Here is a 14,451-nt window from a genome sequence, read left to right as displayed (position 1 = left end):
CATATTTGTGGTGGATTTGTAGGCAGCAATAGTATATATGTAGCCAGCTTTAAATGTTGTCAGTAATTCTCAACCTTTTTTACTTTCTGAGGAACTCCTAAAGCTATGACTACTGGAAAAGTGATGCCTTTTTTTTCTCTAGAAAACCCTTAAAGGGGTATTCCAGGCAAAAACTTTTTTATATATATCAACTGGCTCCAGAAAGTTAAACAGATTTGTAAGTTACTTCTATTAAAAAATCGTAATCCTTTCAGTACTTATGAGCTTCTAAAGTTAAGGTTGTTCTTTTCTGTCTAAGTCCTCTCTGATGACACCTCGGGCGTTTCCCTCGTCTCGGGAAACGCCCAGTTTAGAAGCAAATCCCCATGGAAAACTTCTTCTAAACTGGGCATTTCCCGAGACAGGTGTAATCAGAGAGCACTTAGACAGAAAAGAGCAACCTTAACTTCAGAAGCTCATAAGTACTGAAAGGATTAAGATTTTTTAATAGAAGTAATTTACAAATCTGTTTAACTTTCTGGAGCCAGTTGATATATATAAAAAAGTTTTTCCCTGGAATACCCCTTTAATCCTTTCAGTACTTATGAGCTTCTGAAGTTAAGGTTGTTGTTTTCTTTCTAAGTGTTCTCTGACGACACCTGTCTCGGGAAACGCTCAGTTTAGAAGCAAATCCCCATGGCAAACCTCTTCTAAACTGGGCGTTTTCCGAGACAGGTGTCATCAGAGAACACTTAGAAAGAAAAGAACAACCTTAACTTCAGAAGCTCATAAGTACTGAAAGGATTAAGATTTTTTAATAGAAGTAATTTGCAAATCTGTTTAATTTTCTGGAGCCAGTTGATATATATAAAAAAGTTTTTGCCTGGAATACCCCTTTAACCAATTGTCAACAAACAAAGAAACATAAGCAACTATATGAACAGTTGGTTTAGGAAAGGGGATGTTATTTAACGGTATTGTTGAGATCATGGAAGAAGGCATGATGTCCCAGTCTGACCAAAAGACCATTGATACCATTGTTTTTTTGTGAAATAAACACTAAAAGGGCTCTGTCATGGTCAGAGATTCCCTATAAACCTATAAAGGAAAAATCCATATTGTGGACCTTTACTCTGTAAAATCTTCATTTTCATACATTATTCCTTATTATTATCTGCTGTCCTAAAAAGCGTTTTTATTCTCTTTTTCTCTCGCTTATTATTACCTCAGTATAAAGATCCAGACTGTTGTGTTTCGCATACTTTCTGTCATCTCTGTGAAGTTTTTCATTATAACTATGTGGCCTCTTGAATATGGAGTCGTATGCAGAAATATGTTCTTCCTTTTAATAGGAGAAAGATGTTCCATTATTCATGAAGGAATGTTTAAGATCTATCACAAAGTGCATGGTGCATTATTTGAATTGGCACATTAAAATGGCTATTCTATACCTGACAGTTCTAAGCATTAAAACATAAAAGATAACAAGATCATCTATCTTATTAAACTTTTTTCTGAAATATAGAGCCAAAACAATGAAGATATCTACGTATATAAGTCAGCTGTAGAATTACCAGTTTTGTGTACATTATATACATAATTTAGAACTGTTCTTCTACTGCATGAAATATGTAACTCTTTTACCGGAACTGTAGGCACACAACATGTTTGACCTAGATTTCAGAACAGCTAGGATCCCTCTGGCGATACGCTATAAAGATACATATTAAACTAGGCCTATTTTGTCAAAAATATCTCACCCAAACTGTTCACATTATTCATAGGTGACTGGTCGAATGATTTACAAAATCATTTAAGCTGTGTATATCTGCTCAGTAAACATAAGAAAAGTTACATGGTAGACTGAAAACATCTTTCAAACTTTTTTTTACATATGAACGTTATTGGATCCAGATAAGGCTAAACCCCATGTGAATGGCATAGACCGATTACTATTGAATGGGAAAAAATTATTTCCAGACAAAACTGACAACCGGACAGAGCTTTGGATGAAATTTTTTTTACATTCTTATCCATTATTATTAGTAGAAACCTTGTTTGTCATGTACCCTTTTAGCTATTACTAAATATCAATATACATATATATGTGTGTGTATATATATATATATATATACATATATATATATATATATATAGATACAGAGTCTCTTTATAGTAATGACATTTTTTGTGATATAATTATGAATATAAATATATGGCTACAGAGTCTCTGCCAAAGGGCCCTTGTGGTTAGAAGACACTATGGGGGGCATTTATCATTGTTTGCTTTGGTAAGCAAGTTTTGAAGTAATTTTTTTTGGTTTAGTTTTGCTTATGTGCTACATATTTATCATACTATCACAGGGAGTTGATAAATTTGGAGCTCTTTTTTGCCACTTTTTTAATTTGCTTACGTACTGGAGTTTTGTACTCCAGGGGGTTTGCGACTTTTTTATGCCTACGTGCGACTTCCCCACATCATAAATACCTGACCACTGCAAAAGGAAAACTGAAATTTGTTTAGGTAAGGCTGCTTGTAACTTTTTGCTTACCCACAAAAGTCGCACAAACAAGTGCTTAGGCTCATGTATGACTTTTTGAGCGACTTTTGTATGCAAAAAAAAACGCTGTAAATACCTTGTAAAATGTCCCCCTATAAGAGTATATATATATATATATATATATATATATATATATATATATATATCATGTAATAAAAAAATGCTAAAACTGTAAAATAGGTTTGTATAATAAGTTAGTATAAAATAGCACCTGTATCCACAACGTTTATATGTATAGTTCGTAAACTTAAGTATGCATAGTCCAATTGAGCATGCATGCTGCAAGTTATACAGTCACGGCTGTAGATGTTGGCACCCCTGAAATGTTTCTAGAAAATGAAGTATTTCTCACAGAAAAGGATTACAGTAACACATGCTTTGCTATACACATGTTTATTCTCTTTGTGTGTATTGGAACTAAACCAAAAAAGGGAGGAAAAAAAGCTAATTGGACATAATGTCACACCAAACTCCAAAAATGGGCTGGACAAAGATATTGGCACCCTTAACTTAATATTTGATTGCACACCCTTTGGAAAAAATAACTGAAATCAGTCGCTTCCTATAACCATCAATAAGCTTCTTACACCTCTCAGCCGGAATGTTGGACGACTCTTCCTTTGCTAACTGCTCCAGGTCTCTTATTGGAAGGGTGCTTTTTCCCAACAGCAATTTTAAGATATATCCACAGGTGTTCAAAGGGATTTAGATTTGGACTCATTGCTGGCCACTTCAGAACTCTCCAGCACTTTGTTGCCATCCATTTCTGGGTGCTTTTTGACATGTTTGGGGTCATTGTCCTGCTTGAAGACCAAAGATCTCCGACACAAACCCAGCTTTCTGACACTGGACTGTACAGTGCGACTCAAAATCAGTTGGTAATCCTCAGATTTCATGATGCCTTGCACACATTCAAGGCAGCCACTGCCAGAGGCAGCAAAACAACCCCAAAACATCATTGAACCTCCACCATATTTCACTGTAGGTACTGTGTTCTATTCTTTGTATGCCTCATTCCGTTTTTGGTAAACAGTAGAATGATATGCTTTACCAAAAAGCTCTATCTTGGTCTCATCTGTCCACAAGACGTTTTCCCAGAAGGATTTTGACTTACTCACGTTCATTTTGGCAAAATGTAGTCTTGCTTTATGTCTCTGTGTCAGCAATGGGGTACTCCTGGGTCTCCTACCATAGCGTTTCATTTCATTTAAATGTCGACGGATAGTTCGCACTGACACTGATGCTCCCTGAGCTTGCAGGATAGCTTGAATATCTTTGGAACTTGTTTGGGGCTGCTTATCCACCATCATTAAATTTTCTCTTAGGTCCACGCCCAGAAAGATTAACTACAGTGCCATGGGTTGCGCACTGTGGACAAAGGCAAATCTAGATCTCTGAAGATGAACTTGAGAACAAAAATTGTGGAAAAATATCAACAGTCTCAAGGTTACAAGTCCGTTCTCTTTTCCTCTTACTTGCCCCAGGTGAGTTTAAAGGAGCATGACATGCATGGAACAATCTTATTTTTCCACAGTTTTGAAAGGGTGCCAATAATTTTTTCGAGCCCATTTTTGGAGTTTGGTGTGACATTATGTCCAATTTGCTTTTTTTCCTCCCTTTTTTTCGTTTAGTTCCAATACATACAAAGGAAATAAACATTGTATAGCAAAACATGTGTTACTGCAATCTTTTTTGTGAGAAATACTTCATTTTCTTGAAAAATTTCAGGGCTGCCAACATTTACAGCCATGAGTGTATATATCAATTCTCAGTTCCTGTAAATAAAATAGTTTTTTGCAAATATTGTTATTCCTGTCGGAAATGATAAACCGCTACAGAAGAAGGAAGAGATTGATCAGTTGCAGCCACGGTGGTAGCAGGCTGACAGAATGTGTACAGGTAAGTACAGTATGTCAAATGGCAAAATATTCAGCTGTGCTGTGGTGTGGTTTGCTTCTCCAGCGCATTCTTATGGCTTGACAGGAGTAGCGTGCAATTAGGCTAACAGTTTTTTTTTTAACCTCTTCAGGACCCATGACGTATGCATACGTCTTCACACCCTGGGTCTTAAGGACCCATGACGTATGCATACGTCATGTCTTTTCCTGGTCTCCGCCGCTCACCCGGCGGAGATCGGAAGCGGATCCCTGCTGAAATCCTTCAGCAGGGATCCAGGGCAAACGCCGAGGGGGGCCATGTATGCCCCCCATGTCGGCGATCGCCGCAAATCGCAAGGGAAATCGCCCTTGCGATCTGCGGCGATACCGGGCTGATCGGGTCTCTGGGACCCGACCGCCCGGTAATTTCGCATGATCCCGGCTGTCACAGACAGCCAGGACCATGCTAACGTATAGGAGCGAGGTGGCAAGCCTGCCACCTCCTCCTATTCCCTGCGATCTGTCGGTTAGTTAACCGACCAATCGCAGGAGTGGGGGCGGTTACTTCCTCCCGTCCTGCCCGGCCCCTGAAAGTCCGGAGAGGACGGGAGGAAGACCGGAGGACGCGGCGGGGGACGGGGGAGTGCTGGGGACCGGCCCCGGTACTTACCTCGTCCCTGAAGACCCGGATCCCGGCGAGGAAGATGGCGGCGGCGGCGACAGGTGAGTTCCTCTTCAGCCGCGGTCGGGCCCTTTACAGCAATGCACGTCGCCGTAAAGCGACATGCATTGCTGTATTGGGACCCTATATACTACAACTCCCAGCATGCCCAGACAGCCCTTGGCGTCTGGGCATGCTGGGAGTTGCAGTTTTGCAACATCTGGAGGTCCACAGTTTGGAGACCACTGTGCCCTTCCAGATGTTGCAAAACTACACATTCTCAGCATGCCCTTACTGTCCAGGCATGCTGGGAGTTGTAGTTCTGTAACATCTGGCCCTTCAGATGTTGCAGAACTACAACTCCCAGCATGCCTGGACAGTTTTGGCATACTGGGAGTTGTAGTTTTGCAACATCTGGAAGGGCACAGATTGGGAACCACTGTATTAGTGGTCTGCAAACTGTAGTCCTCCAGATGTTGCAAACTACAACTCCAAGCATGCTGGGAGTTGTAGTTCGGCAACATCTGGCTCTAAAGATGTTGCCGAACTACTACTCCCAGCATGCCTGAGAATGTTTGGGAGTTGTGGTTTTGCAACAACAGGAGGCACACTGGTTGGGAAACATTGTCTGTTTCCTAACTCAGTGTTTCCCAACCCGTGTGCCTCCAGCTGTTGCAAAACTATAACTACCAGCATGCACTGATAGACTGTGCATGCTGGGAGTTGTAGTTTTGCAACAGCTGGAGGTCCCCCCCCTTGTGAATGTACAGGGTACATTCACATGGGCAGGGGGCTTACAGCGAGTATCAGGCTGCAGTTTGCGATGCAGCTAATTTTGCGCGGCAGGTCAAACTCGCAGCGGGAAAATCGCTGTAACCCCCCCGCCCGTGTGACTGTACCCTAAAAACACTACACTAACACAAAATAAAATAAAAAGTAAAAAACACTACATATACACATACCCCTACACAGCCCCCCTCCCCTCCCCAATAAAAATGAAAAACGTCTGGTACGCCACTGTTTTCAAAATGGAGCCTCCAGCTGTTGCAAAACAACAACTCCCAGTATTGCCGGACAGCCGTTGACTGTCCAAGCATGCTGGGAGTTTTGCAACAGCTGGAGGCACCCTGTTTGGGAATCACTGGCGCAGAATACCCCTATGTCCACCCCAATGCAAATCCCTAATTCAGGCCTCAAATGCGCATGGCGCTCTCACTTTGGAGCCCTGTCGTATTTCAAGGCAACAGTTTAGGGCCACATATGGGGTATCGCCGTACTCGGCAGAAATTGCCTAACAAATTTTGGGGGGCTTTTTCTCCTTTCACCCCTTATGAAAAGGTAAAATTGTGGTCTACACCAGCATGTTAGTGTAAAAAAATAAATTTTTTACACTAACATGCTGGTGTTGTCCTATACTTTTCATTTTGACAAGAGGTAAAAGGGAAAAAAGCCCCCCAAAATTTGTAATGCAACTTCTCCCGAATACGGAGATACCCCATATGTGGGCGCAAAGTGCTCTGGGGGCGCACAACAAGGCTCAGAAGGGAGAGTGCACCATGTACATTTGAGGTGATTTGCACAGGGGTGGCTGATTGTTACAGCGGTTTTGACAAACGCAAAAAAAAAAATACCCCACATGTGACCCCATTTCGTAAACTACACCCCTCACGGAATGTAATGAGGGGTGCAGTGAGAATTTACACCCCACTGGTGTCTGACAGATCTTTGGAACAGTGGGCTGCGCAAATTAAAAATTTTGTACAGCCCACTGTTCCAAAGATCTGACAGACACCAGTGGGGGGTAAATGCTCACTGTACCCCTTGTTACGTTCCTCAAGGGGTCTAGTTTCCAAAATGGTATGCCATGTGAGGGTTATTTTGCTGTCCTGGCACCACAGGGGCTTCCTAAATGCGACATGCCCCCCGAGCAAAATTTGCTCTCAAAAAGCCAAATATGACTCCTTCTCTTCTGAGCATTGTAGTTTGCCTGTAGTGCGCTTCAGGTCAACTTATGGGGTACCTCCATACTCGGAAGAGATGGGGTTACAAATTTTGGGGGGTATTTTCTGCTATTAACCCTTGCAAAAAAGTGAAATTTGGGGGGGAAACACACATTTTAGTGAAAATTTTTTTTTTTTTTTTGCGTATGCAAAAGTCGTGAAACCCCTGTGGGGTATTAAGGCTCACTTTATTCCTTGTTAAATTCCTCAAGGGGTCTAGTTTCCAAAATGGTATGGCATGTGGGTATTTTTTGTTGTCCTGGCACCATAGGGGCTTCCTAAATGCGACATGCACACGAGCAAAATTTGCTCTCAAAAAGCCAAATATGACTCCTTCTCTTCTGAGCATTGTAGTTCGCCCATAGTGCACTTCATGTCAACTTATGGGGTACCTCCATACTCAGAAGAGATGAGGTTACAAATTTTGGGGGCTATTTTCTGCTATTAACCCTTGCAAAAATGTGAAATTTGGGGGGAAGCACACATTTTATAGAAATTTTTTTTACATTTTTTTACATATGCAAAAGTCGTGAAACACCTGTGGGGTATTAAGGCTCACTTTATTCCTTGTTACGTTCCTCAAGGGGTCTAGTTTCAAAAAGGTATGCCATGTGTTTTTTTTTTTGCTGTTCTGGCACCATAGGGGCTTCCTAAATGCAACATGCCCCCCAAAAACCATTTCAGAAAAACGTACGCTCCAAAATCCCCTTGTCGCTCCTTCCCTTCTGAGCCCTCTACTGCGCCCGCCGAACACTTTACATAGACATATGATGTATGTGCTTAGTCGAGAGAAATTGGGCTACAAATAGAAGTATACATTTTCTCCTTTTACCCCTTGTAAAAATTCAAAAATTGGGTCTACAAGAACATGCGAGTGTAAAAAATGGAAATTGTGAATTTTCTCCTTCACTTTGCTGCTATTCCTGTGAAACACCTAAAGGGTTAAAATGCTGTCTGAATGTCATTTTGAATATTTTGGGGGGTGCAGTTTTTATAATGGGGTCATTTGTGGGGTATTTCTAAGATGAAGACCCTTCAAATCCACTTCAAACCTGAACTGGTCCCTGAAAAATTGTGATTTTGGAAATTTTGTGAAAAATTGGAAAATTGCTGCTGAACTTTGAAGCCCTCTGGTGTCTTTCAAAAGTAAAAACTCGTCAATTTTATGATGCAAATATAAAGTAGACATATTGTATATGTGAATAAAATAAAATAATATTTGGAATATCCATTTTCATTACAAGCAGAGAGCTTCAAAGTTAGAAAAATGCTAAATGTTCAAATTTTTCATCAAATTTTGGGATTTTTCACCAAGAAAGGATGCAAGTTACCAAAAATTTTTACCACTAAGTTAAAGTAGAATATGTCACGAAAAAACAATCTCGGAATCAGAATGATAACTAAAAGCATTCCAGAGTTATTAATGTTTAAAGTGACAGTGGTCAGATGTGCAAAAAATGGCCGGGTCCTAAGGTATAAAATGGCTGGGTCCTTAAGGTGGCAGTACGAAGTATTGATACAGTTTGAGTACCAGTATTGAGTGCCAAACTATTAAAAAAGGTTAAATATTAAGGAACTATATTAACATGAATACAGAATCAAACAATATAGGATATTACAGGAAACAGTTAAGTTAGGGAAAATCAAAGCATTAAAGGGATACTTTCCGGTGGAAAACATTTTTTTTTTTTTAATCAACTGGTCCCAGAAAGTTAAACAGATTTGTAAATAACTTCTATTTAAAAATCTTAATCCTTCTAGTACTTATCAGCTGCTGTATAGTGTTGCTCGCGAATATTCGCAATTCGAATATTATTCGCGAATATCGCATATTCACTAATTCGCGAATTTCGCGAATATAGCGCTATATATTCGTAATTACGAATATTCATATATTTTTTTTTTCTTCACAGTACACATCACAGTGATCACCCTCTCTGCTTCCAGCTTGTGTGGTATAAAGAAGGCTGTAATACTACTGTGTGAGACTGGCGCGCGAACATTCGCATATGCGAAAATTAGCATATGCTAATTTTTGCATATGCGAATTTTCGCGTATGCTAATTTTGTATATGCTAATATTCACATATGTTAATTTTCGCATACGAGAATATAACGAATATGCGAATATTCGCGAATATATGATGAATATTCGTCCATATATTCACGAATATTCGCGAATTCAAATATGGCCTATGCCGCTCAACACTACTGCTGTATACTACAGGGGAATTTCTTTTCTTTTTGAATTTATTTTCTGTCTGACCACAGTGCTCTCTGCTGACACCTCCGTCCATGTAAGGAACTGTCCAGAGCAAAATAGGTTTGCTATGGGGATTTGCTCCTACTCTGGACAGTTCCTGACACAGACAGAGGTGTCAGCAGAGAGCCCTATGGTCAGACAGAAAATAAATTAAAAAAGAAAAGAACTTCCCGTGGAGCATACAGCAGCTGATAAGTACTGGAATAATTAAGATTTTTAAATTGAAATAATTTACAAATCTGTATAACTTTCTGGTACCAGTTGATTTAAAAAAAAAAAAATGTTTGCACCGGAGTACCCCTTTAACACATTAAAAACAGACAAAGGGTTTACACTGGCAGAACAGGGTTCCTATCTTCAAAAGTCGTATGACTGGAGCGGGCTGGGCGCAGGGGTCCATACTAGTAAGTAAGCAGTCTTGCTAAGTACAGGCCATAAGGATGAGCCCACCCCAGACTCATGATCAAAGGAATCCAATTCCAGTTCAATGCCAGCGGTCAGCTCTCTGGGTTTGAGACTTCCAAACTGGAAGATTTTCTAGTTTATATCTTGGACATTTGAGTGATGTAGTTCCCTCCTGTCCAATTTCTCCTGACACTGTGGAGGGCCATAAAAGTTAAAGAGTTTTTATCTGTTTCTTCATCCTGCCTATCTATTGCTTATGGCAACTACATTGAATGTAGTTCCTTCTGTAGTGATCATCCCTCTCTAGTTCCTGGCTTGCACACCTGTAGGGTGCTGTCAGCTGAAAGCTGTTGCGAGTGATGCTAGAGTTGAGGTGAACAAAGACTACCAGGATGTCAGGACCAACAGATCACAGGAAGAGTAAGCGGTACGAGAGGACCTATTTGTTCCTTACAGAAACTGTACTGAAACAATTTTTGAAAAGAACTGTTTTATTTACAGGACTGTGAATTGATATCTATAAAATGCAGCATGCACGCTCAACCAGACTGTGCGTGCATACTCAAGTTTATGAACTATACATACAAACATTCTGGATATGGGTTCTATTTATGCTAACTTATTATACAAACCTATTTCAGTTTTAGCATTTTATTTCTTACGTAATTTATATACTCTTATAGCCTCTCCTAACTACAAAAGGGCCCTGTATCCATATATATTTTTATTCATAATTTTATTACTAATAAAAAGCACATACTTTCTCACCACTATCTGATTCTTTGCCAGTCTTACTTTAGTCAAGCTTTGAGGGCTGTGCCCTTTGACTGCTCTGTGACTTCTATTTTGGCACTTTCTAGTTAACCTCAGTGTATCTTATCACTATTGTTAGCTGCACTTCCTTATTTAGTTTTGAGCAAGGTAACACATTTTATTATAAGTTATAAGTATATGTCTATGTACACAGCAAAATGAAAATACTATCTACCTGTAGTATAACATAAACATTAACCTAAGACTTTAGACAAACCACAAATATAAAATAACTTACCTTATTTTTCTGATAGAAATAACTCAAATGTTTAGGTATTTTTCTATCCACTGGTACATGGGAAAATGCAGACAAAGATGAAGTATGTGGTTGATGAAGCATTACTGTAAATTCAGGTTTTAGCTCCTTGTTTTCCATGACTGTAACAAACTTTTCTGCGTCCAGTCCCTTGTTCCTTGTGCTGCTGCAATTGCTGAAGTGTCTCTGGGTTGCTAGGATTCATGGAACACAAAACCTCTGACCTCAGATAGAGACACCCAGTATAAGCTTTCTGGAGCACACAATGGTTCATTGTTTAGCTTGTCTGTTTGGTTGGAAACACTGTACACAATGCTTATTTACATAACAAGCTATTATAAAAAAAAATACTAACATTGTTTCAATATGTAATAAACATGCAGCCAGATAGGTGTGGGGAAAAAAGAATATTTGTGAGAAACAAATTTGTGAACCTGGGTTTATGTTGAAAAACCGTATACAGAATGACAACACATAAAAAGATCATTTAAATCAAGACAAAGTTACATAGTTACAAAGTTAGTACTGTTAAAAAAAGGCAAAAAAGACACATCCATTAAGTTCAACTCGGAGGAGGAGTGGCAGTTGGGGGGAGGTGTTTGGGTGGTTATGATGAAGGGAAGGGGTGTGGGGATAAAGATGAGGGCATGTGATACTGTATTTATATATATATACACATTAATGTTATTTTCTTCTAAGAATTTGTCTAAACCTGTTTTGAAGTGTAAACAAATGTAATTCTTTCAATCTTTTCTCACAGCTAAGAAGTTCTATGCCCCTTAGTTAAGTTTTTGCTCCTTTGTACCTTTTTCTAGCTCCAGGACATCCTTTTTAATGAGACGATGCCCAAAGCTGAACAGCATATTCCAGGTGAGGCCGTACCAAAGCTTTACAAAGGGGTAATATTATGTCCCTGTCCCGTGAGTACATGCCAGATTTATTACATGACAATATTCTGCTGACCTTAGAAGTAGCTGCTTGACATTGCACACTGTCCTGTAGTCTATGATCTACAAGTACACCCAGATCCTTCTCTACCAGTGACATTCTCATTTTACTCTTGCAAGGACATATGATGCATGCAGTATCAGATACATGACTTTACATTTATCCCCATTTTTTTTTTTTTTTTACTTTTCTCCTGGAGGAGGAAAAGGGAAGGTAAATTGGACTGCTGCATGCACAATATTGAGCTATCAGAGGCCTTCGATTTCTCCCACAGCAAAATGGTGTCCTCATGATTTCAAAACCAAGTTAAGATGCTCCTATTATACTTAAAACTTCTTTTACTGAACTCAGCAGCAAAGCAAAAAAAATAAAATTAATAAATATATATATATTTAAATGATACAGAAAAACTTTGAACACATATAGTATGACGTAGCCAAACATGCTGTTACGTCACCAATAACCAATCAGATTAGCAGGAACACAGTAAAGGTAACTGACAAATGAGTCTCTTTCTTCTTCTTTGCTGCTCAGCAGTGCGATCAGATAAGTATTTTATTGCTCTGATATTTGTGTATAATTTTTTCTATTTTTCCTAATAATAATAAAACATTTATTTGCATTGTGTAATTATTATCTATTTATATCTTATTGTACCTTACTTATATTGCATTATTTATATTTTTAGTTTATTCCTATATATATTAATCCCCCCTATTTTTTTCTTTCCCCCCCTTGTTTAATCCCCTTTCCTTGTTTTAAGATCTTTCCTCCTATTATACATCTTTACAGTTATTTACATATTTACATATTTCATTGCGCTTTCTCATATATGTAATATATACATTATATATATATATATATATTTCTTGTATATTCCCCTTTGTATTTTGCCTCTATTTACCTCCTATCGTTCTTCCCATACTTCCCAATCATCCCCAGTGATCTCTCCTTCTGCCGGGTCCCCCGTTCTCCTTCTCACCTCCTCTGTTATTGTTTTTTTCTTCTGTGTCATCGGCGCCATTTTTTCTTCATCTCCGAGCATCTGACAGTTACGTCTCGCAAAACTTTGTCTGACAGTGTGGTATTCACCTGTTAGACGTTGACAAGCTCCCTGTCAGTCTCGTCGAGAGGGCTTTTGTTACTTTGTTTTTTATTATACGGATCTCTATTTCAAGCAAATTTCTACAAATATAGCCTTGTCTTATCCTATAATGCCGTCTAGTGGCTAAATTTTAAATTGCACCCTATTTATTTCAGATTTATATATTAAATTCTTTTGACTTTATTTCAACCCTACTATTTTAAAAAACATTTAAAATATTTATATATTTTATTATATATTTAATATTTACATTAGCTAATCTATTAATCTATTTATTACCCTATTTATTCACTTTAATTTATTTATATAAATTTATTTACTTACATTTAGTACAATGTTTGAAGACAATAGATCATCTAATAAGGACATCCGTCCTCAATCCTTAGTCTCTGAACCCATCACTCATGAGCATTAGTGTTGCTCACGAATATTCGCAATTCGAATATTATTCGCGAATATCGCATATTCGCGAATTCGCGAATTTCGCGAATATAGCGCTATATATTCGTAATTACGAATATTCGTTTTTTTTTTTTTTTTTTTTTTTCTTCACAGTACACATCACAGTGATCATCCCTCTCTGCTTCCAGCTTGTGTGGTGTAAAGAAGGCTCTAATACTACTGTGTGAGACTGGCGCGCGGAAATTCGCATATGCGAAAATTAACACATGCGAATTTTCACATATGCGAATTTTCGCGTATGTTAATTTTGTATATGCTAATATGCACAAATGATAGTTTTCGCATACGCGAATGTTCGCATATGCGAAAATAAAACGGGAATATAACGAATATGCGAATATTCGTGAATATATGACGAATATTCGTCCATATATTCGCGAATATTCGCGAATTCGAATATGGCCTATGCCGCTCAACACTAATGAGCATCTACAGCACCTAGTTGATGACTGTGTCAAGATCTGTCAACTCAGCAGTCCAGACTGCAGTTTCTTCTCTTCATGACAGCATTAATAGATCTATTACTATGGCCTTGTCTCGGTCCAATATGGTAGATCCTATTGTTTTTGGTCCATCCACACCCTCTGACCAGTACTGAACTCCTGAGACTTCAGTCTCTACAATGGCAAGAGGTCTTCAAGGCCCTAAAAAGCCATTAATAAGACTAATAATACTTCTGACGGCAATCACCCTGCTAAGATTTCAACATTTTCTGCTAAAAGGGTTCGCCATGATTATAATAATGACTTCCGATCTAACATCGGTCCTTTAACCAGTGTGATTCCTAGACACTCCATACCCTCGTCCCCTGAGGAAGAACATCTAAAACGGGCTCATAAATCCGCTAAGCTGACAAAACCTGATTCTTTCCAAGAATCGTCTTTGGACGAATCTTTAGATTCTCAAGATGAGGTCATGGAGGATAATGAATATTACTCTGATGAGAGTGGTGAGATTATTGATGACCCTGATGATCAGGACATAATCATTGTTGGGGATTCTGGGAACCCATTCTTCGATGCCTCACTCATATGCCATCCTAGATCCGGGGAATGGCTACCCAATCCCAAGGTTGCCAAACACTAAAATCTGCTTGTAATAAACTTAAGGCCGAGTGCCGA

The 14,451-nt window shown here is 38.9% G+C and overlaps 1 protein-coding gene across 1 annotated transcript in view; it reads right to left on the bottom strand.

Annotated features, from left to right (window-relative positions):
* Window positions 1-14,451, bottom strand: part of CFAP90 (cilia and flagella associated protein 90) — a 69,944-nt gene that overhangs the window by 27,446 nt on the left and 28,047 nt on the right. The window contains exons 3-4 of the mRNA XM_056520732.1: window positions 10,798-11,009; window positions 1,205-1,321 (exon numbers count right to left, since the gene is read on the bottom strand). Coding sequence (XP_056376707.1) covers window positions 1,205-1,321; window positions 10,798-11,009 — 329 coding nt within the window. The remainder of the gene's footprint in view (window positions 1-1,204; window positions 1,322-10,797; window positions 11,010-14,451) is intronic.

This window comes from Hyla sarda, chromosome 5 (genome assembly GCF_029499605.1).
Source record: "Hyla sarda isolate aHylSar1 chromosome 5, aHylSar1.hap1, whole genome shotgun sequence".
Classification (NCBI taxonomy): domain Eukaryota; kingdom Metazoa; phylum Chordata; class Amphibia; order Anura; family Hylidae; genus Hyla; species Hyla sarda.
The sequence above is the reverse complement of the archived record's forward strand: the minus strand, read 5'-3'. Positions and strand labels throughout refer to the sequence as shown.